Consider the following 21,661-nt stretch of genomic DNA (forward strand, 5'->3'; position numbering starts at 1 on the left):
ACAGAATGGTTGAGGTTAAAAGGGGCCTCTGGAGATCATCTAATCCAACCCCCCTGCTCAAGCAATGTCATCTAGAACACATTGCCCAGGATTGTGTCCAGACAGCCTTTGAGTATCTCCAGGAAAGAAGACTCCACAAATCTCTCTGGGCATTCTGTTCCAGTGCTCTGTTACCCTCACAGTAAAGAGGCTTTTCCTCATGTTCAGACAGAAATTCCTGTGTTTCAGTTTGGGCCCACTGCCTTTCATCCTATAGCCGGGCAGCACTGAGAAGAGTCTGGTCCATTCTTCTCTATACCCTGAATTATTGAAAACAGGCAAAAAAGTCATGGGAAGGACAAACTATTCAGCAAAGAAAGGTCAGGAGTGCTGGGTTTTTTTCTGTTTTTCCCCTTCTAATTAGAGGCTTCCATGAACATTTTTGCTAGTTCTCCAGAACAGTAGGAAGACACAACTGCAGGCTGTTCATTGCTTACTTCCACCCCGTCTAAGTTACTAATTTCTTTTTAATATTGCCTTCCTACTAAGCAGACTTGCTCAGGCTGCCTGCTTCACACGGAAGCTCACTGCAGCTGGCAAGATCTTGCAATATTCCATTTTTAAACAAGTTTATAGTGTTCTGGTTCGATTATTTTGAGAACTACTGTTTTCTTAACTGAAAGGCAAATAACCTACTGGCTTTGTTCCCATGCTAACATAAGGCTGCCTGACTGACCCACAGAGTTTATCTAATTTTTTCATTTCCCAGTGTGTTGAGTGCTTTCCTGTAGACCTCAGATTTGAATCCTGCTGCCTGCCTGGATTAATGGCTCCGCATCGATCCAAAAGAAACAACAACCCCAAGCACTGTAGCTCAGAGGTTAGGAAGAATGCCTTGCAAGATTTGTCTTTTCCCCACACAGGGCTATCCTCTGGCTTGTAGCTGAAGCTACAGGAATTAAGTCCAAACTACCCCAACTGATTAAGACAGGTATGATACTACCCTGAGTTTCAAGGTGGGTAAGAGCAGCAGACAGTTTTCCCAGCCTTAAGAAAGGCAAAAATGGTTCCTGTCCATCAGGAAGCACAGGAGGAGCTGTCACTGACCCTAAGTGTAGGCACTGCCACTACCCTTGGGCCTTGCAAAGCACACACAGCTATCACGGTGGCTCCTTAACATGTGAGCCCTCCTTCTGCAACCCTTCCCTTCCCCTCACTGACTACCTCCAGTAAATAACCTGGAAAGTATTGCAGTGTCTTGGTCTTTCTGCATTTCCTGTGCCTGAACTGCAGAATTACAGCAGTCTGCACATCCTTAATCACAGGCTTACCTGCTGCACATTAGTCTTAATCTTAAGGCTAGATGAAGAAAGGAAAAGACTATTTGGTAAATGTGAAGTATTACATACAAATGCTCATCTCCTGTCAAATCATTACCTTGCACTGAAAATGGTAAGCAAAACAAAAATCCTTATTTAATAATTTTACATATACTGGAGCTGAGCATTGACAGACAATAAAGGACTGCAGTTATATGAGAAGGTTTAATACCACAGTAAGGCACTAATGCCTTTATTTTCTAGAGTCTTCTGTTAATGTGAAAATGAAAATAGCACACTGTGTGACCTTCAAGGTTCCTAAAAATAAAAAGCTATCTGCCCCTTTTGGAAAGGGGGAACTCCAGCACCCCTGACTCTTCTCATTCCTAAAACATGCTTTCTGAATTATGGGACAGTAGCCACAGAGCAATTTGGCTGGAAAGAAAGTCAAGTATCTCGTAACAAAATCTACAGGTTGAAGGTACAGATTTAGAATGACAGGATGTGGACAAATTTGTGATTCATATAAAAGAAGTCCACATGTTACCATATTAACTGATGGGAAAGAGTGAACAAAAATGTAAAAAGATAAACAGCAGCTACATATCTGATTTTCCAAATAAAACTGTGACTACAAAGGAAACCTGCCTACACAAAGCAACACAATATTTAAAGCACATGGTATGTGGAATTTTTTCACATACATATGGGAAAAAAATCCTTTCTGAGCAGAGCAGCTCATGAACTCACTCAGGAGATTTTCACTTTCCCTTGGCTGCTTCCTCTTCTACAATAAACAATTTCCCCACTTCCATCTAATTCGGTCCAAGATGCATCCTGGAAGGCTTCAGAAAGAGCAAAACTAAACTTATTAATATGATAAACAAGAGACCAAAAACCTCTTCATTTGGGGATCCTAAGTATTATATATGGTTGAATAACTGTCACACAAAATTTAAAGCCATGTTTCGTCATTATTCAGAAAATGCTCATTCTTGTCTCTGAGAAAACCGCTGCTGGATCGCAAACTGCAGAGATACACCCTTGGGAATAAAGCTTCCTTGCTGACCCTGGCTACATGATTTCTGACAGCCATTAACTGACAGAAATAGCAGATGAGATACAAGAAGATAAGTTTTCAGTGATGCTTTTCAAACTTGAAAGGCAGCAGCTGGCCCACAGCTGACAGTTTGTTAGTCCAACACATCAGTCTTCCAGATGAATATTTATGTTCTGGAGCAATGATCTTTTAATACCAAATCACCTAACACATTTTCTATTATCTAGGAAATACTACTACTGTTTGGGTTCCAGAAGTACCTTTAATGAATATGAAAGGTGTCTCTCCTCTCTCTACAGCCACGAGAGCACAAATCTCCGCCTGGACAACTCACCACTGAAGCATACAAACAATAAGTAGGAGGCAAAATGTACAAGCCACAAAATCACAGAGCCCCAAAGATCACCATCAGCCTAGCTAGTAGTCTGTACTGAAGTTTGTTTTCGATAGGTCTCATGTAGAAATGGGATGCAAGGAGAAGATTCAGAAGCAAGGGGGCCCTAAAAACACCATGACTACACAAGTTCTCAAGGAAGAAATAAGGAGAAAAGCAGTAAAAAAAACTTAGAAGGGAAGAAAGAGACTTACAGGAACAAGAGTACCTTTATTATTTATTTAGTGCTTAAGTCTGCTCATACTTGGAGACCTTAAGGTCCAAAAACTAAGCCTTTCTTGGAGGCCCCAGTTAGCTCAGCAGGAACACTATGCCAAATCCAGAACTGATTCACAGCATATCAGGTAGCTGAATAGTTTGTAATTCTGCCTCTCGCTTAGGAACATGCATCTACTTCAAAGAAAACTTACAAAATTACATGGTCATTAATAAGGACATGAAAATACAATATATGACAAAAAAAAGGTATAGTTTCAGTGTCAGAATAGATTAAGAGTTCAAATTAATGTAACCCATTAGCTCATTTTATTTAACACACAGATGATAAATGTCTTCTAAGGAGCTAAGAGACCCATGTCTGAGCCTAAATTAAACACAATGGGCCAAACATTCAGCTGGTACAAATCAGCCCAGCTCCCTTGCTGTAGAACTACACCAATTTTACACCAGGCAGTCCAATCTATTCTTTGAATACTGTGGAGTGGCTATGCAATTATTTAAAATGTGACTACTTTGTGAGCACAGCATGAAACTGGCCTATATGGAGAAGTTAGAGTACCATGTCCTAAAACTTCCCAGTATGAATACATTACTCCAATTCCAGCAAAAATCTACAGGAATAAAATAAAAATGAAAACAGTTAAGGAACCATAACATAGCCTTGCCTACTGTCTATCAAGTACATCAACATTGACTCTTATAGACTTCAAGCTCTGCTCTGACAAAGTCCGATAAGTACCAAAACCAAAGAGTATAAAAAAGTTAATAAGTAATAGTCTTTTGAATGCAAGGTAACAGGATAAAAGTTGTTTTTGAAGGAGACATTCTTTAAGCAGATGAAAGAAAAGATTTGTCGGATATGGAGATGGACACTTACATCTAATTCCTGTGGATCTTAAGTCTGTCTCTGTCTCCCCTGTCCCAGTCTTTCTCTCTCCATACACATGTACAATATACCAGAGTCTGCATATAGAAGGGGGTAAGCTACAAAGTGATAATTATATTATCTCTTTATTAATTAAAAACATTTTTGCAGAGGTGCTGGTACTAAATAGATAATCTTTTGTTTCAAGAATTTTCCTTAATTATGTTTCCACTTCACTGCCCTCTGCAAGAACAGAATCACAGCATCTCAGTTGCTATGCATAGCCTGGGAGTGGGAAGACCTGAAAATAAAGGTGAGGGCTAAAAAACTAATCTATGAGTCAGAAATTTTCTCTGAAGATAGGTTTCATTTCAGTTCACGTTAGTCACTTACATGCTAGTTACCTACTCAAAAACAGCTATCTAAAAATCCCTCTGCCCCATATCTCAGACATGCAGCTTAGAATAAGCCTTGGAAGATGCCTGTTTTTCATCACTAACTATAGAGAGAATCTAAATTAGTCTCAAATTAGATGTTCAATTTCTAGATATCCAAATTTTAGCGAGATGAATCCTCTTCTAAGGGCCTGGGAGGGATTTTAATAGGCTTGAAAAGAAGCAAGTTGCATAATTGGGAGAAATAAGTTATACAACTGTCCTATAACATTATGTTGTCTAACATTGTGTTATCTAACAGTATCATACCCTTGGACATAAATCATATTATAAATGGCATGTCTTACATCAAGCTTAAGAAAGTGAAATTTATTATTTATTTGCATTGGGCTTGGATTTCAGAACTAGAACTGCCCTAAGTTTCAGTCAAAAATTTCTGTTTCTCCTGAATGACTTCCAGTTGTTTCTATGGGGTAGCCCGGGAAGGGGAAAGGAGGGACAGCATGCAGGAATCAACAGTCTGCTAGATTACTGCATTCTCAGTGATAAGACTGGCTTCCCAAGTGCAAATTGGCACTTGCTCAAACAGCAGGAAACTTAGACAATTGATCACCTATTGTCTTTGGTGTCACCACACTAGAATGCAAAGGCTTTTCAGGAAGGCCTCCAGGAAACAAAACAAAACAAAAAATAAAAATAAAAGGAAGTTGTGTGAGTGCTACTATTTTGCTAAGAGGTGGACATGGCTACAATATAAATTACTGCCAAAGGAGTAGGTCTTTGATGTTAATTTCTTCTGGCTATTTGGGTTGGGAAGGCATCACATTAAGTTTTTTTCTTCTTGGTTCATAGACTTCATGACAAAAATACAACAGAAGAATGCAAAATAAAAATAAGATGACATCTGTGCAGTTAAACACAGTTGATTCAGATGCTTCTGAGCAGATCTTTGAAGGTTAGGAAAGCAGGATCTGAAAGTCTGGGTAGCCTCCCAGAAACCTGAGGAGAATTCTGTACAAGATATGGTTAAAAAATAATTAGGTGTCAAATCTGTCCCCAATTTTTAACTGTCATCAGTCTGATTGTACTATTTACATAAGAAAACAAGAATTATTGATCCAACTGCTGATAAGTCAAAACAGAAAAAATAATACTTTAAATAGATGCATACTGGATTACTAAAGATGAGGTTTAAATGGAAGACTTTTAATGACTGCCAGTAATTTCTGAAGTTCAATGTTATCTTCAGGTATCTGAACATGAAAGATGTAGTACCTACCCTCCTATAATGGATGGCACATCCTGCTACATTCACTTTATACGTCTCAACACCTAGCTCTTTTGCCAGTCGGAGAATCCGATTTTGGGTAGGTCCTACATAAGATCCACCAACATCTACATAATTCACTTGCTTGTTCTGTCAAAAGAAAGAACAGAAGAATCAGAAGCTTTGTGGGAAACTCTTCAATATAAGTATCTAGAATTAGGAAGAATTATTCCATATTGCATACCACTGCAACTATATGCACAGGAGATAAAGCATACTGACTGACTTAAGAGCACACAGTTTTGTTCCCTGTAATGACAGAGACACAGACACCACATTGTCTTCACTCCATCACACAGCTGTGTGTAACTGGGTTTAACTCTTGTTTAAATTTCACTAGTTTTCAGAATTGGCTTTTTATTCACACAAAGGAATGAGAATATGAAGAAATATCCAGCTGAATCAATTCTTTTATTAAAAGACTGACCCCACTTTTTCAGAGTTGATGTTAATTTTTTCATCATTGCACAACCTGTCTCACTAAGGGTTTTCTTCTCTCTCTGTGTAGATGTCTGCTTAGACTTAATGCTGTAGATGCTGAGCACTGCACAGGTAGTATTTGGAAAGAGTAATCTCCTTTTCTGTACAGTATGCTTTGGCTCCAGCCCAGAACGTTCTGGCTAGAAGCCTCCAGCTGTGCCTGCCAGCAAAGGTGCTCCACACGTCCCTCAGACCAGCATCTGGGGTCTGATGCTGGGAACAAAGTGAAACGTTTCACAGACACACACACTCTTAGGAGCCGGCTGAAGCCCAAAGACAGTAAGTCTTTTTAACACTGTTTATAGTGAGCATTTCAGGCTAGGCATTTTCAGTGTCACAGAGAGAGGCTGTTTATGTTTGTTTCTAGGACAATGGCTTCTGCTGAAACACCACTGTTTAGCTCCAGTTCCCAAGCAATGGTATCTGACATAATTTAACCCTCCCCTACATTTAGACTGGGAAACAGAGGTAATGTCTGTATTCCACTACTTTGCACCTCTGGTGATTCATTGTGTCTTTACTTTTCCTTTACATGGCAAACAAGTTGCAGTCCATTTTTTAGAAGCAGGAATGCTATTTCAGATAATTTTAAGCTGTGTTAAAATGCATGTCTGAGCTACAGTGATATTTGACCTTACTCAGGCTGTTTCCTATAAGGTTTTTTGTTGTCATGTCTATTATGGCATACAAAGTGGGATGGAAGTGAAAGGAGAAATGCTTTCAGACTCAGGGTCTCAGATGAGTTTCCCTCTGTAATGTTAAAGGTGCAGCAGATCCTGCCGAGTACAAAGAGTATGGACTAAGTGGGTAGTTCTTAATGCAGACGTTGAACGTCATTTTAAACAGCCTAAGTTATCCAAGACTTCTGTGTAGGGCTGGCAAATCTGACACAGGACCCACAAAAGATCTGCAGTTGCCTGAAAAGGAAACCGGAGACCAGGTAGTGCATCCTCAGCAGTTAAAACAGCACTACACAGTTATTGCTAGACACACGGATCCTGTTTGATGACTCTCAGGGTCACTTACAGACCAATTTTATAGTGTCTCTTGTTGGGAGGCACACTGGCATATATTGAAATGCAGCCCTTCCAAACAGGACTCTATTATTTTACAAAAAAGACCACAGCTTGAGACACTGTATTCTTCAGGAACTCTCTCCCACTCCGCCCACTTGCTGACAATGCCAACACTGCAGACCAGTATAATAGAGATTTAGGCATCTCATGAAGCACTTACCCTAATAGTGAATGTCCTTCCTCCAACTCTGTTCCGGGCCTCAAGAACCACCACGTTAAGCCCAGATTCAGACAGTAATTTGGCTGCTGACAAGCCTACCAGAGAAAGAAAGACAGTCCTTTAAAGCAAGTGCCAGCAATCAATCATCTACATGGTCAAAGAACCTTTTGAGATAAACAATTCAATTAGAACACAAATTTCATCGACAGAGATTTCAATACTGCTTTCAAAAATCCTGAGAGAAGTCTGAGGGCTTCTTACCACAGAAATTATATGGCTGCTGCTTAGCTGCATTTTATAAACATCGGCATAAATAACATTCCACAGACGGAATTTTCCTTTTCTAGATTATCAAAATCTCAATTATTAAGGGATATGCATCTAATTCTTAATGTGTGTGGGCCATAGAAAGGCAGAACCAAACCCTTTGGGGCCTGCAGTGCTCAAGTGGTAGAAACAATAATATACTGAATAGGCATATTTCAGCAAGGTCTGCTTCCAATTTCTTCTCTCACTTATCAACCCTCCACTCTATTCCTATCCATCGTCCTCATTCACATGCAGAAAGAAAGTCTGCTTCACTGTCAAGATTCATTTTAAGCAGTGGAGTTTGACCACGACAGTCAAATGGGCTGTATGTAGAAAATTATAAAAGGAATTACCATCTCAGTAGAAATCATCTAATTATGAGACTCTGTGATGGAGGCACTAGCGACAACCAAAAATTCAATAGGACAGCAGTCCTCTTTACTTTTGATAAATGTGAACTGAAATTGTAAAAAGCAATCATGAGTTTGCGAAATCAGATTATCCCATTGTCCTGCGGGCCAATTTGGCACCGAAGCATTGTTTACTTGGAGTTCTTTCCCCTCCCTAAGTATACAAAAGCCAGCCATATTGATCAGAGCTTTCCAACAAGATACCCTGCAGTAAAGAATAATATTACATTCATGTTTATTACACTACTTAGAAATGTGATTAAAAGCAACTGTTCATAAGCCCACAAAGAAAGTACATCTTACAAGATCAGAGGATAGAAATGATTCTAAGGTTCTGGATAACATTAATGGTGTTCATTTATACAGAATAATCCATAAGCTTCTGTGCACATAGTCTTTTAACAGACAAGCAGAACAGCATTCACTGGAAACCAGAACTTAGGAAATCCACACATCTTACATTGGCAAAAGTGATATATGTTTTCCACATTCACCTGAAGATAACTTTAGATCCTTTTATCATATTTAGATTACTGATGAACCAGAAGTATACTTAATACTTCCAACTACTTAATACTCTAGTTTTTGAAAATGCTAGTCAATTGTTACTGTAGAGAACATCTTCCAAATTGACCTCATTTCTATCAAAAGTTTGGGTTTTTTACTTCATGAAAGGCGTAGAACACTTATAATTTAATTCTTTAATCCTTTCGGTGATGATGTTCTCCTCCCCTTCAACATAAATAGAAAACACAAGCTTAATGTTGTAAACACAAACTGCAGTGTTTTGTTTCAAATATATATACTCACGTTAAGAAAAATGATTTTTTAAGAAAAAAATGGTTTTCTTGCATTTCTAAAATAGAAGCTTGAGTTTCTCTATCAGTATAAATAGCTTTATACAATCAGGCATGAATGGATAATTCTTTGACAAGAAAGTTTACTATAGATATATTCCTCCGAAAAAAATGCATGGTATGTTCACGTGTTACCTTATCTGAATAAATACCTTTGTACAATCAGGCATGAGCAGATAATTCTTTTATAAGAAAGTTTACTATAGATATATTTCTTCTGAGAAGAATGCATAGCATGTTCACGTGTTACCCAATGGAACATGAAGCAAAGAAAAATCTGGCTTAGATACTAAAAAAGAATTGCATGCAACTCCACCATTGCCCACATTCCCTCTACTCCTAGAAAGGCCTGTCGCCCTTATCTGTCATTTCATGCTATATCTAATAGCTATATACATGTAACCCCTTCTTAGAAAGAATAACAGTCACGCTGCACTGCATTAGAACTTAATGCTAGTTTATAGCTTAATTATATGATGCATTCAAACAAAGAGAGTTAAAGGGCAGAAAACAGGGAATAATACAACTGAAATTTGCTAACCTGGTTGCTTGAAGGTTGAAGCACAACCTGCTGTTGTACTTCTTTGCCCTCCAGTCTTACAAATTTTGAGTTTCGTTGCTGTCAACCCAAGTGTTGCTGTAGATACAATTCTGAAAAAAGATCTCTGAGCTCAGAGACTGAGAAAGGGCAAAAGCTGCACCAGGACAAAGATGCTTATTGGCAGAGGGCCCAACTGAGAAATAAAAGCCATACCAATTACAAATCTTGCAGGCCCAGTGAGACAGCATAAGCAGAAGCAGCAATGATTTTAACCTCTGACATTGTAAAAGTTTAAAGTTGAAGATTAGACCTGGAAGACTGAATTTAAAAATTGTGCATTTATATGGAAAATGCAGAAAAAAATAGCTCAATCCAAGATAAAAACAATTTTATCTTCCCAGCTGAATAAAACCACCAAAAAAGACAGGAGATGGAAGTGGGGAGAAGAGGTAGAGGTCAACCCAAATATGTTGACTGAAGGGTTTTATTTATATATATAAAGAATGGGAACAATCTTCTTTCAAAATAGGGGACTAGCAAGAGCACATGAACATTATCTATATTTTTATGTATCTGTCTGTTGAACTCCATCCTTCCATTCTAGTTTGAACTGAAGTGCACTAGATACAAGCTTTATATATGTGTACCTTAAACAACCCCACAGACCAGGAAGCCTATTTGCTTTTGATACATAGGTATGATCATCCTCAAAATGCATTGCATATTTTCCTTTTATCTTCTCCACAGCTTAAATTTCCCAAGAGCTTTGTCATTGTCCTAGTATTCTCCGTAGAACAAACATCTGAGATTGATGCATTTCTTTGCAACTGGGGAGTTGCCAAGGGAGGGCATGTCTTCTCATTCTCCTTTTGCAGCGCAAGCATCACTGTGGAGTCGTGGCAGCCCTCAGGCACACGTGCACTCCAAATCCAGCCACCGTACGCTGCCAGAGGCAAGACAGACCAGCCAAAACCCAGCTGGGTGCTGCAATCTCTCTGGTCATAGTCAGGGCTCAAGCAAGCTATTTTAAAGCTCCTTTGTGTAGGCCTATATTATTGCAGCATGGGCAGGCCTATCACAGCTACCACACATGGGTGTCTTCTCCTTCCTAAGTTAGGAACTGATGCTTGTGCTAGGTGAAAATGCTGCATGGATGAGCATGTGCTGGGGTCTTTTTGCAACTGCAGTAGTGACTGCTTCACACTCTGTCCCTTTTCATCATGCTTCACAAGGCAATGCTGTCATCACCTCTCTCATCCCAAGTTTGGCTCCCAGCAGCCAAGACTAGTGTTGTGTCTCCTTGTCTCCTCTATCTCCTCCAAGCGTATCCTAGAGATAAAGCTGCAAGACATCCTAAATCATAGCCATACTCCTTCTAGATCTCACTCTGATGCTATGAATTAGAAATGTACTACTTGCCATGGTATGATGAAGGGAGGCTGCCAAATCCAGGCCTCATTTGAAGTACCTGGCTATAGAAGTTCATTTGTTTTTAGATCAGCATAAACAAAGCAAGATGACTTATACATCTTCCACAAGGGTTTCTATGGCAATCTCATACTGAGCTCCCTCTCTCTGAAGACACCATACAAGCAAGCACTATTCCAATCGATTTTGCAGTGCTGTTAAGGACTCAAAATTGCTGCTGTCACAGATTGTACTGCTGCTGCCTCCATTTCTGAAAAAAGGCATTAACCTATCATGCAAACTAGTTTCAGGTGCATCAAATCATCATGAATTTATGCCAGTCTTCAGAGTACCAAATAAATACCATGGCTGAAACATACAAATGCTGAATAAGACCAAGTTTTGTATGTAGTCAGAAGGAAAATAAGATAAAGTATGTTTTTAGCTTATAGGAGAGGAAGGTTCATCCCTACAGATAGGGCAAGAGACCTGAACTTCATTTGCCAACAGAGCCACAGAATATGGAAAGCATTTTGTCATTTCATAGGAAATTTTTGAGAATAATAGCAAGTTGCCTCAACAGTGAAGTTGATATAGGGCACATAAACAGAGTGCTGCATAAATGGTAAGAGGGGAAAAAAAGGTTACTTTATTGAAAACATGGTAGGACAGTACAAAATAATACTACATTCTACCATAAATATCTTTTCATCTGGACTCTGTAAGCCCAGTATAAACAGATTTACTGATACGCCATAATCAGCAACATTAATCATTGGTATCTTACTTAGAGATAAGACTTCTTACAATGCATACTGAACACACCCAAAACATGTAAGGGCAGTGCCCACACAATGTAATGAAGGACAGTGAAGGAAAGTGGTGGCAATCTGATACCATAAAAATGTCACAGTATCAAGCAAAGAATGTTTCTGCCCATCATAATATCACACCTGGAAGTACTCAACTTCTTAACTCCTCCTTTTCAGATTGCTTGGATCAGCTGGGCAAGTAACTAGATATCAGAGCTGAAGATTGGTCCACCAGCATTCTGGAGGAACAGGAGGTACAAGTGATCTGCTTCGTCAAAAACACTCTGAAGAGCACAGTCTTATCTCTGTCATCAGTCTATCTTCTCGATGCCAAGTAAAGTCCCCCTGTTGCAAATTCCTGTGCTAGAGGAGTTCTTCCATTTGGATTAGTAGCAGTTGGTGTGCCTATGACATTATACCACAAGAGGAGCCTTGTAAAAACATCACACTGCCTCAAGACACCCAAATGTTTGGTGATGAAGATCATAATACGGGTATAAAGTGTGAAAAGTGCTGGTGAGTTCATGTGAGGCATTTCAGCATATTAGAGAGGCTTGATTTTTCAGGGACTTTTAACCTTTCGAATGGGGACCACTACGTATCTGCCATGTCAAACACAGCAAAACAAAGGCATGGAAAATTCACTGTTATTGTTCTAAAGGTAACTGGCTCCAGGTTTTCTAGATGAATCATTTCCTTAGTTGCTAGTTTGTCTGACAAAATGCATTTGCCTTTATGTATCTACTACTGGACAGAAAGTTTACCAAGAACAACTTAATACGATATTACTTCTTAAAATCCTTGTTAATCCACTCTACTGTACTTGAAGTGAGACAATAACTTTACATGAAAAGCTCCTATTTCATTACTGTAGTGTTCTAGCAGGCTTTAACTGAATAATTTAAGAAAAAAGATCTTTGCAAAAGTCTATTTTTTTCTGCTTTTAACACTGGAGTATTTTTAAAGCTTTTCCTTTCATTAATACACATCAGTGAAGTAAGATAGTTTCAGTATAGGCTCAATAAAGTTCCACTATAACAGCATGCTAGTGCTGCAATTATTTTTACTGTTTCACTGATAGATAACCTAATTGTTTCCAAATACAATTGAATAATTAAATCTGGCAATGGTCAACTTTTTGAATAACAAGAACTGATTCTAGCAGAAGTCTCTTTGCCCAGTAAACATGAACCTGCCTACATGAGATGGAAAACATTTCTACTACGACCTTAGGGTAAAACGTCCCTTCTGCATCTCCTCCTCCTCCCCACATCATTTTCTTCTATTTAGAGTTCTCTTACACACCATGGTATTTACGTAAGTTTTAAAATATTGGCAAAATACACATTGTTTCACCAGAGTAAGGTGAAACTCCAGAGAAACCACTGATGGACAACAGCATACAAAAGATCACTCACCAGCAAAGATGAACAAAAGAATTTACTAACTTAATTACAACCCATTAAATTTTGCACAAAACAGCAAGTTGAGTAACAGATAAACAATGCTGACCACAAATCTACATTCATTTCTTCTTTCAGTCTTGCCTAATACCATAATACCACTAACTTTGTTTGTCAAAAAATCCACATTTTATAATTCCTTAAGTTCTTTCATTATCCTTGTTCAAGTCTGTTCAATACTAGGGATGAGACTGCATTTATTTATTTTCGCCATTTTCAGATAAATGATTTTCCTATATGTCAGTGCTTTTTTCCCTCCTCAAAAATAACCCAGTTGATTCATCTAAGATTTCAACCAAAAGAGAATATGTATTTTCTATCACAGAGTACAACGTTTAACTGAGAACAAGTCAGTCTAATTGGTTTAAATGGTGCTATTGTTTAAACAACTTGAACAAATGCAAACCTTGTTCTGAAGTGTACAAAGACAGCTTCTCATGGCAAATATTAATAGAAACACAGTGGACAGGAAAAGCGAATTATAGGCTTAGGCTGATTCCACCCTTACACATACATTCACTGTGATTTTCAAGTTCAAAATCACAGAAAAAAGTAAACTAGTATAAAACGAAGCACAGAGTTAAAAATGGAGCACCCGTCCTATCTTTATGTACAAATCAGACAGCAGGCAGAATAAATTCCTGCCTGTTAAAATGGTGCTCTTCAACTAAACATGTATGTGAAAAAAGTTACAACAAAATTATGATCAACATAATTTCCACAAATATCACAGAAGTCAGCAGTGATATTCCCTCAAAACATTTAATGCATGTCGTCTGCATGTTTTCATTATGCTGGAATATTTAGTATTAAGTCCTAACTACTAGGCCTTTTACTAGTGGTTGTAAATAATTCAAAGATTTCAGACGCATCTAGTTAACAGGAATACTTGTTCCTACCTTTCAACAACTTTCAACTAAATCTGAGGCGTGGTGCAAAGTTTAGCTTTCAAGAGCAAACTGCAGATTTACAGTGCTTTCTTACGAACTCTGAATTTGCTCGGTAATGAGTCACACTGGTGTATGTACTATTCGTGCCAGACAAAATTAGCACATTCTTCCTTGAGTAACAGAACCAGCTGTAACTGTTTGGGCTACTGCTTGAGTTAGATAACTTTTATAAATGACGCATTCACCATAGAAAACTGCATGAGGAAGAAAATGATGAAAGATGAAGAAAATGCAACACATTTATTATATAAGCAGATACAGAAATATTAGTAATTTTATTTTGACCACAACTATATATAATCTAGCACAGATCATACCACAAAGGAGTGTCTTAAACGAAAAGCGTGCCACATGTCACATTTTGTACCTTTACTAGCAAAATATTAGAATGTGTAATAACTAAATGCTATCATGGGCTTTAAGTACTTACAAAAAGGGAGGTATTTCTGCTTATTTGCAGGTATTGTCCACAATGTCCATAAAACTTTATATATGGGTTCAACTGTTTTGATTATGCATTGATTTTTTTCACCTGTTGACAGTCAGGTTGGGGAACTGAGAGCTCTGTAAAACAATGCTATTTATTTCTGCATCCAAAAATGGTACCAAATGTGATGCTATTATCACTGATATCAGTGTTCCTATTAGATCCAGAAAGAAAATGCTGAGGAACTGAGCAGCCAAAGTTCAGCACACAGTGAATATAAACAGCAGAACCCAGGCCATATTTTAGGAACAACCTACTGCATTCCTGCAGGTCAAATTCTGAGTAAATCTGGAAGCAACACAAAAAAAGGCTACTGGAAATTACTCCAAATTTAAACAGGTGTGATGGATTATATCTTCTATCAGTAACTGTGTATTTGACAGTTTATCTAACACTACCACCCACCAGTAAGTTGGCATGCTGTCAAAACAAACAGCACAGTATGCAACGTAAGTTCTGCTGTTGTTAGAGCAAGTAAGGAAAACCTATATTTCCTCATTAGACAGTACTTCACACAGAGACCACAGCCAATGCATGGATAACTCAAGCAGTAATTCTATTGATCATAGAGCATGCACTAGGAGATACCAAGGCAGTAGCACTCTATCATGGAGAGAAAAAGAATCCCTAATGGCATTTCATACATTTTCTTTCAATATAAAGACTAATTACTACATTTTTGTATTCCCACTTCTCCTATAATTTGTGGTCGTTGGACTTGTACATAACTGTAATAGGAAACACTGCTGTTTCCTGCATGTGGCTGGCAAATCTAAGAGTCCCTTTTGTTCAGCCATTGGATCTCTCTGCTTTAAGCTAAGAACAAGTGTGTTTTCACATTGAAAATTATCCATGTCAAGGAACGATAACCTTCAGTGCAAGTTTCAGTTATGGCTACCTTCCCATTTCACTCTATTCTTGTAACAATGTACTCAAAATTCTTCCAAAACATATTTTAGTACAAGTTCTTTTGGACTTGCATGCTTCTGGCTATATTTATCCAAATCTGATGGATATCTGTTTTACATCATGTAATAACCCATTCTTAATTCTGCATGTGCTCTTTTGATAAGCTAAGTTTTCAGTATCCAAAATTCACGCTTAAGGTGAGGTTGGTGTGAATATTACCAAAACTTCTCAGTGAATCAGTTAGGGTTTTCACTTACATTCTCTTTTGACAAATTTTAACTATTTAAGCTTGAATTTTTGCTGGTGTTTTCAGTCTGATTTTTTTTCCCTGAAAAATCTTGGCTAAAATTGGTTGACTACTTGTAAACCTCTAGGATACAAATATTCTTATGTGATGTTGAAAAACAATGGACCTTCTCTCCCTCCTCACCCTCTTCTGTTTTGGAAGTTCTAGCACTGACTTCAAATTTGGCAAGGCCTTTGAGTCAACATAGTGCATTTTGTTATCCATGTGAAAATATAACCCAATAAGGTTAGTTAGAAAGCTCTGAGAAATTACAAATCATATGTAAGCAGCAGCCAATTTCTAGATCTTAAAAACTAAAATATCTGAGGGTTCTTCCAAAACTCTCAGAGCACTTAATGTTGCCCAGTTGTTAATGTGCAGACTCCAAAGAGTGACCGAAAAAGACAAATCTCCTTGTAACCTCTCTCACATCTCAAAGCAACTGGGTATACACCATCCTATGGCTTTGGAGACAAAATATAACTTTGCTTTTAATTGTGGCCTTAGCTTAGCAAGCAGGTAATGAAACTTCAATTGTAATAATGAATCAGAAGGTATGGATAATAATTTGTTGCATAAAATGGACAACTTCTGGAATTTTTCAATAACTACTGCAGTAATTAGTCCACACAGAAGTTAAAAACTTACTAATACTATAGTAACGCATTAACTGAATTGGTAGAGGTCTGTCTGATGGAATGTCAAACACATCCACAATGTGTCACATGTTGTCAACTTTCTATGTTCAACAACTTAGACAATTACATAGCTGAAACCAGAATACACGAGGAAAAGATCAAAATCAATCCAAACTGGACTCTTCAGTTCACTAGAAGACCCTATAGTTAAGGGATGGAAACTAGATTCAAAAGTTATATGGATGAATTTCCCATAGGTAGGGAAAGATCTTTATGTATCGGTTCATTTAATATGACGGAGGCTAAGATGTTATAACTGTTGTTACCTGTATCAGAGATACTATCAAAAAAGCATGACGAAAACACGTTCATAAGGCCATTCCTGGCCACCTGCACATTATTAACATGCACAGACACCTAGAAAGATGAATTTAACTCAAATTTGGTAGCTCCCTCTCCTTAGGGGTCCAAATATACTTGCTCATGCAGTCTGGACAGTTTGAACACAGTTCCATAGAGTGTATCAGAAAAAAAAAATAGTGGTACAGGCTACCAGAGCCTGCTTGTTTCCTACAAGTACTTTCCTCACCGTGAAATACTCTTTGCAAAACCCTAGCTTGTGACTTGCTAAGTGCAGAGTAGATTGTGTCCCTGTGAAAGACCTCATGTCTGCACGTGTGCACATAGATGCCAGTAGTGTGCATGAGAAGAATGCATTTGCTAGTTCAGAACTTGGCTGTGAAGACCTTTACCTATTTTTCAGTGAAAAATAAAGATCTCCAGAGATGTCAGTCAGGATTTGAGTTCATTTTGTTAGGCATTATACAAACATTTTAAAAAGCCTAATCTCAGTACTGGGAAGCTCATACTTAAGATAACAAGCAGTATGCCTTATATATATTTCATGCAATTCCAGTAAATGACTATCTCAGGTTTATCCCAACATTTCCTATCCTTTCTTGTAAGCATCAGGCAAGGAGTATTTAAGACATAGTAGGAGGATAGAAGAGAGAAAACTTGTCTGTTTGAGAAAGCTGCAAGTATGTCTTGGCAGCAGCAAGTCAAGGTTTGAATCAGTGAAATGCAGAGGGTGAAACCCTGCACACACTGGAGCAAGTTTTACTATTTACCTCACAAGGACCAAAATTCCAGAAACAGTTTATTTATTATTATTATTTTTTTAAGATCAGAAAGCATCACTGTCTAGCCCTCTTACACAGCTGCTACGTTGATACAAAAACAGTAGTGACAGAAAAGCTGTAAGAAAAGCAAAAGAAAGTAAAAGGTGATAGGAATTAGGGTGCACAGCCATAAATAGTATGACATACTACAGAGAAATTAGTCATGAAATAAGGCATTTATTGTTCATTTTTCTAAGACATTTTCTTAAAATGATGTTTGTTCAAATTCATAAAAGGTAAACACCAGTTTCTATGCAACTGGTATGACATGAGAGTTTCCACTGGCAAGAAAAATGTTCCTGTATCCAAAGAGTCCTGTGACACATTCGTTTGTTTTCCAAATGTTGCTTACAAATTTTCAGGGACTGTAATACCTCATAATTTCCTGCTTGGATTCATTTCAGACTCCAGAGTAGGCTCTAATCCAAGGAATAAGTGTTCTGAAGTAACTTACTGGTGCTCACACTAGTGTGCCATGATAGCAGCTAAATAACGCTCAATGCACTTTCAAAAATGCTACCATAGGTTAGAAAACCAAAAGAGCAAGGCATCCTCCAGGGAAGAGGAGCTTCTCAGAACTTAGTAACTGTATTAAAAACAGAGCACCATCAGCTGCACACAGTATGGTTTGTAATTCCCTCAAAGGGCTCTGTGGATTACAGAAGCCTTAAGGACAAAGAGCAAATGACTTACGTTACCATGAAAACACTCAGCCATCTGGTGAAACAAAAAGGCAAGCTGAAACTAGGTCCGAACTCTTCCTTTCTGCTGAAGGATACTACAGATCATTTTATTTACTAAAAAAAACTGTAACTATTTAAATAATAATTTACAATAATGCAATTATGTAACCGAAATAATTTTAAAGTAAACAACATGCTATTTTATGCATTAATGCATTGCGGTTTAAAGAAAGGGAAGCCTCTGATTGCATCTCAGTTTTAACAGAAACTGTTAGTATCCCCGCAATAGGAGCGGTAATGATTGGAGTACTACTGAAGTCACCCTGTTATGCAACTCACCTTTTCTGAACTGTTAGTGAAGTAAAGACTCCCTGAAAACTGAAGCCTGGCCAAAGCTGCTAACACAGTACTTATCCGACGGACAATGCAAATACAGATTTGCTGTAGCATAACAACATTCTTATCTGAGGTACCATCAGAAAAATGGCTTCTCTTCTTAAGCAAAGGGAGAAGGGACCAGCAAGGCACTCAATACTGCTAAAAGTAAGATCTGAACAATATTTCAGGAAGTTTGGGGTAAAGCGTGAAGCCTCCAGCACAACTAGGGAACTTGGCCATCTCCCGGGTACAGCTCCTCTCAAAGTAACAAAACCCAAGCTGCTTTTGCACGTACTTCCAGACGTCTTTCTGCAGTACTCATCAGGAGAACACAAGGACCACCAACGCAAGAGCCACCTCGAAAACCACAATTCAAAACAAGTGCCTTCGCTGTGACGCAGAAACCCCAGGCTGCACTCCACACCTGTGCGCTTTCCCACAGACCTTCTCCCAAGCACGAAGCACAAAGCAGCGCAAGGAGCCGCGAACACGCACTGAAACACTGCTCCGAGTTTCCCCCCCTTCTTCCACGCACCTGAAACCCCGGGGGCACCTAGCGCCCCTGCGACCCCCCCTGCGGCTAAGGACGGCGGGGGCCAGGCGCCGCTCCCACGGCCCCCCCGGCTGCGCCTCCCCGCCGGACCCACCTGAGATGCCGCCGCCGACCACGACCACATCGTATCTCTCGGCCATGGCGCTGCCTCCCTCCCGCGGCGACACCGACGGCAGCTCCTCCGGCCCCGGCGCGGCTCCGCCGGGCGGACAGCGCCGCGCCGGCGGGCCCCACCCCTGGGCGGGGTCCCGCGCCTTCTCCACCAATGGGCGCGTTCAGTGGGCGTGGCGACGTCCCTTCGCCCCGCCCCCCCGCGAGGGGAGGTGGCCGGGCCGTGCGCGGGGGAGGTGCTTCACGGAGGCGCGGGGAGGGCTGGGGGGGGGGGGGGCAGAGAGCACATAGCAGCGCACGCACTGCGGGGGTGCAAGAGCTGCCGCCGTCCTCCATCGGTAAAAGCTATTTATTTATTTGCATTTAGAATGCATGCTGCCGGTGGTTTGGGAGAGGAGGAGATCTGTGGTCGCACAATTACAGGCTGCAGCAATGTAGGAGTCTTAGCTTTCTCTGGAATCAAACAGATGCACTCAGTCTGCTAGTTGGGGAGTGAAGTGCTAACCTTTACACAGAAACAGCTTTCCCAAGACTATATCTGAAATAATACCTGGCCACCAAAATAACAGTTTTGTTTGTACTTCTACTATAGCTGCTGATTTGCAATTCATGATGTTTGTGTTTTGGGGCATTTTACAGCTCACACTTCTTTTCTTTTTTTTCCTTTTTTTCCCCAGAGCTGTAAATATCACTTCTTTGAAGCTAAATTGAAAAAAAATTAAAAAAAAGTATGTCTGTTCCCCTCCAAGTAAACACAAAAGACCTTTGCTATTCACACAGTTGTAGGAAATCCTAATGCCACTTCACGTTAAATATTGATTTAAGTTCTGAGAGTTGTCCAGTTCTGCAGTATTATTTCAAGTCTGGGTATGACCAAAAAAATGAATGAGAGTGCAATACTATACACTCAATATGCTTGGAAGTGCTTTGGCTTTCTTACAGTGGAAAAAATAAGACTTTTGGTTTCTGCTCATTGTGTCAAATGAGCAAGGTAGCAGTGACAAAAGGCAGAAACATCTAGGAAGTCACTAAGCTCCAAATGGAACAACACTATGAGAGACAGAATGATGGATATACTTCCAAAATAAAAAACAGATACTTGAAAAAGTTAGGTAGATGACAAACGTGTGCACTACCTGCAAAAGTGTACATAAGTGCCAGATGATATAGTAAAAGAAGATGAACAAGACTTACCCTTCTGAGAAAGATTGTCTACCAACAGAAATACATATGGCTGGTGATTGTATATGACACTGAAGTGGACAAAAAGGGCACAGTCTAAGACTGGATACACCAGAGGGCTGTGCTGCCATTCAGATTGACTTAGAGCTGCTGGAAAGACGGGCAGAGGGGACCTTCTCAAATTCAACAGAGGCAAATGCAGCATCCTGCACATAGAGAGGAATAACCCCATGTACTGGTACAACACCAGTACTGGAGGCTGACCTGTTGAAAAGCAGCTCTGCAGAGAAGGACCTGGGAGTCTTGGTGGACAACAAGCTGACCACGAGCCAGCAACATGCCCTTTTGGCCAAGAAGGCCAACAGTATCCTGTGCCGTATTAGGAAGAGCATTGCCAGCAAGTCAAGGGAGGTGATCCTGCCCCTCTACTCAGCCCTGGTGAAGCCACACCTAGGATGCTGTGTCCAGGTTTGGGCTCCCCAATACAAGAAAGACCTGGAGCTACTGGAGTGAGTCCAGTGGAGGACTATTAAGATGATGAAGGGAGTGGAGCATCTCTCATATTAGGAAAAGCTGAGAGAGCTGGGCCTGTTCAGCCTGGAGAAGTGAAGACTGAGAGGGGGGTCTTATTAGTGTGGATAAATACCTGAAGGGAGAGTGTCAAGAGGATGGGGCCTGACCCTTTTCAGTGCTGCCCAGTGACAGGAGAAGAGGCAATGGGCACAAATTTAAAAACAGGAACCTCTGCCTGAACACAAGGAAAAAAATGTCTTTACTGTGCGAGTGACAGAGCACTAGAACAGATTGTCCAGACAGGTTGTGGAGTTTCCTTCGTTGTAGATATTCAAAAGTCATCAGGACATGGTCCTGGGCAGCCTGCTGAGTGACGCTGTGTAAGCAGGGGGTTGGACTAGAATCATAGAATTGGTAAGGTTGGAAGGGACCTATGGAGATCATCTAGTCCAACCTCCCTGCTCAGCAGGGTCACCTACAGCATGTTAGACAGGGTTGCATCCAGGTGGGCTTTGAATATCTCCAGAGAGGGAGACTCCACAACCTCTCTGGGCAACCTGTGCCAGTGCTCCATCACTCTCACAGGGAAGAAATTCCCCCTCACGTGCAGGTGGAACTTCCTGTGCTTCAATTTCTGCCCATTGCTTCTTGTCCTGTCATATGGGACAACTGAAAAGAGTTTGTCCCCATCCCCTTGACACCCTCCCTTCAGATATT

At 39.8% G+C, this 21,661-nt stretch overlaps 1 protein-coding gene across 1 annotated transcript in view; it reads right to left on the bottom strand.

The window, feature by feature from the left end:
* The window catches only part of LOC134153421 (amine oxidase [flavin-containing] A-like), a 42,017-nt gene extending 22,650 nt beyond the window's left edge, over positions 1 to 19,367 (bottom strand). Inside the window, exons 1-3 of the mRNA XM_062599603.1 lie at positions 19,233 to 19,367; positions 7,275 to 7,369; positions 5,511 to 5,648 (exon numbers count right to left, since the gene is read on the bottom strand). Of these exons, the coding sequence (XP_062455587.1) occupies positions 5,511 to 5,648; positions 7,275 to 7,369; positions 19,233 to 19,278 (279 nt within the window). The 5' untranslated portion in view covers positions 19,279 to 19,367. The remainder of the gene's footprint in view (positions 1 to 5,510; positions 5,649 to 7,274; positions 7,370 to 19,232) is intronic.
* Between the last annotated feature and the right edge of the window lie 2,294 nt (positions 19,368 to 21,661).

Source organism: Rhea pennata, chromosome 1, assembly GCF_028389875.1.
Source record: "Rhea pennata isolate bPtePen1 chromosome 1, bPtePen1.pri, whole genome shotgun sequence".
NCBI classification, from domain to species: domain Eukaryota; kingdom Metazoa; phylum Chordata; class Aves; order Rheiformes; family Rheidae; genus Rhea; species Rhea pennata.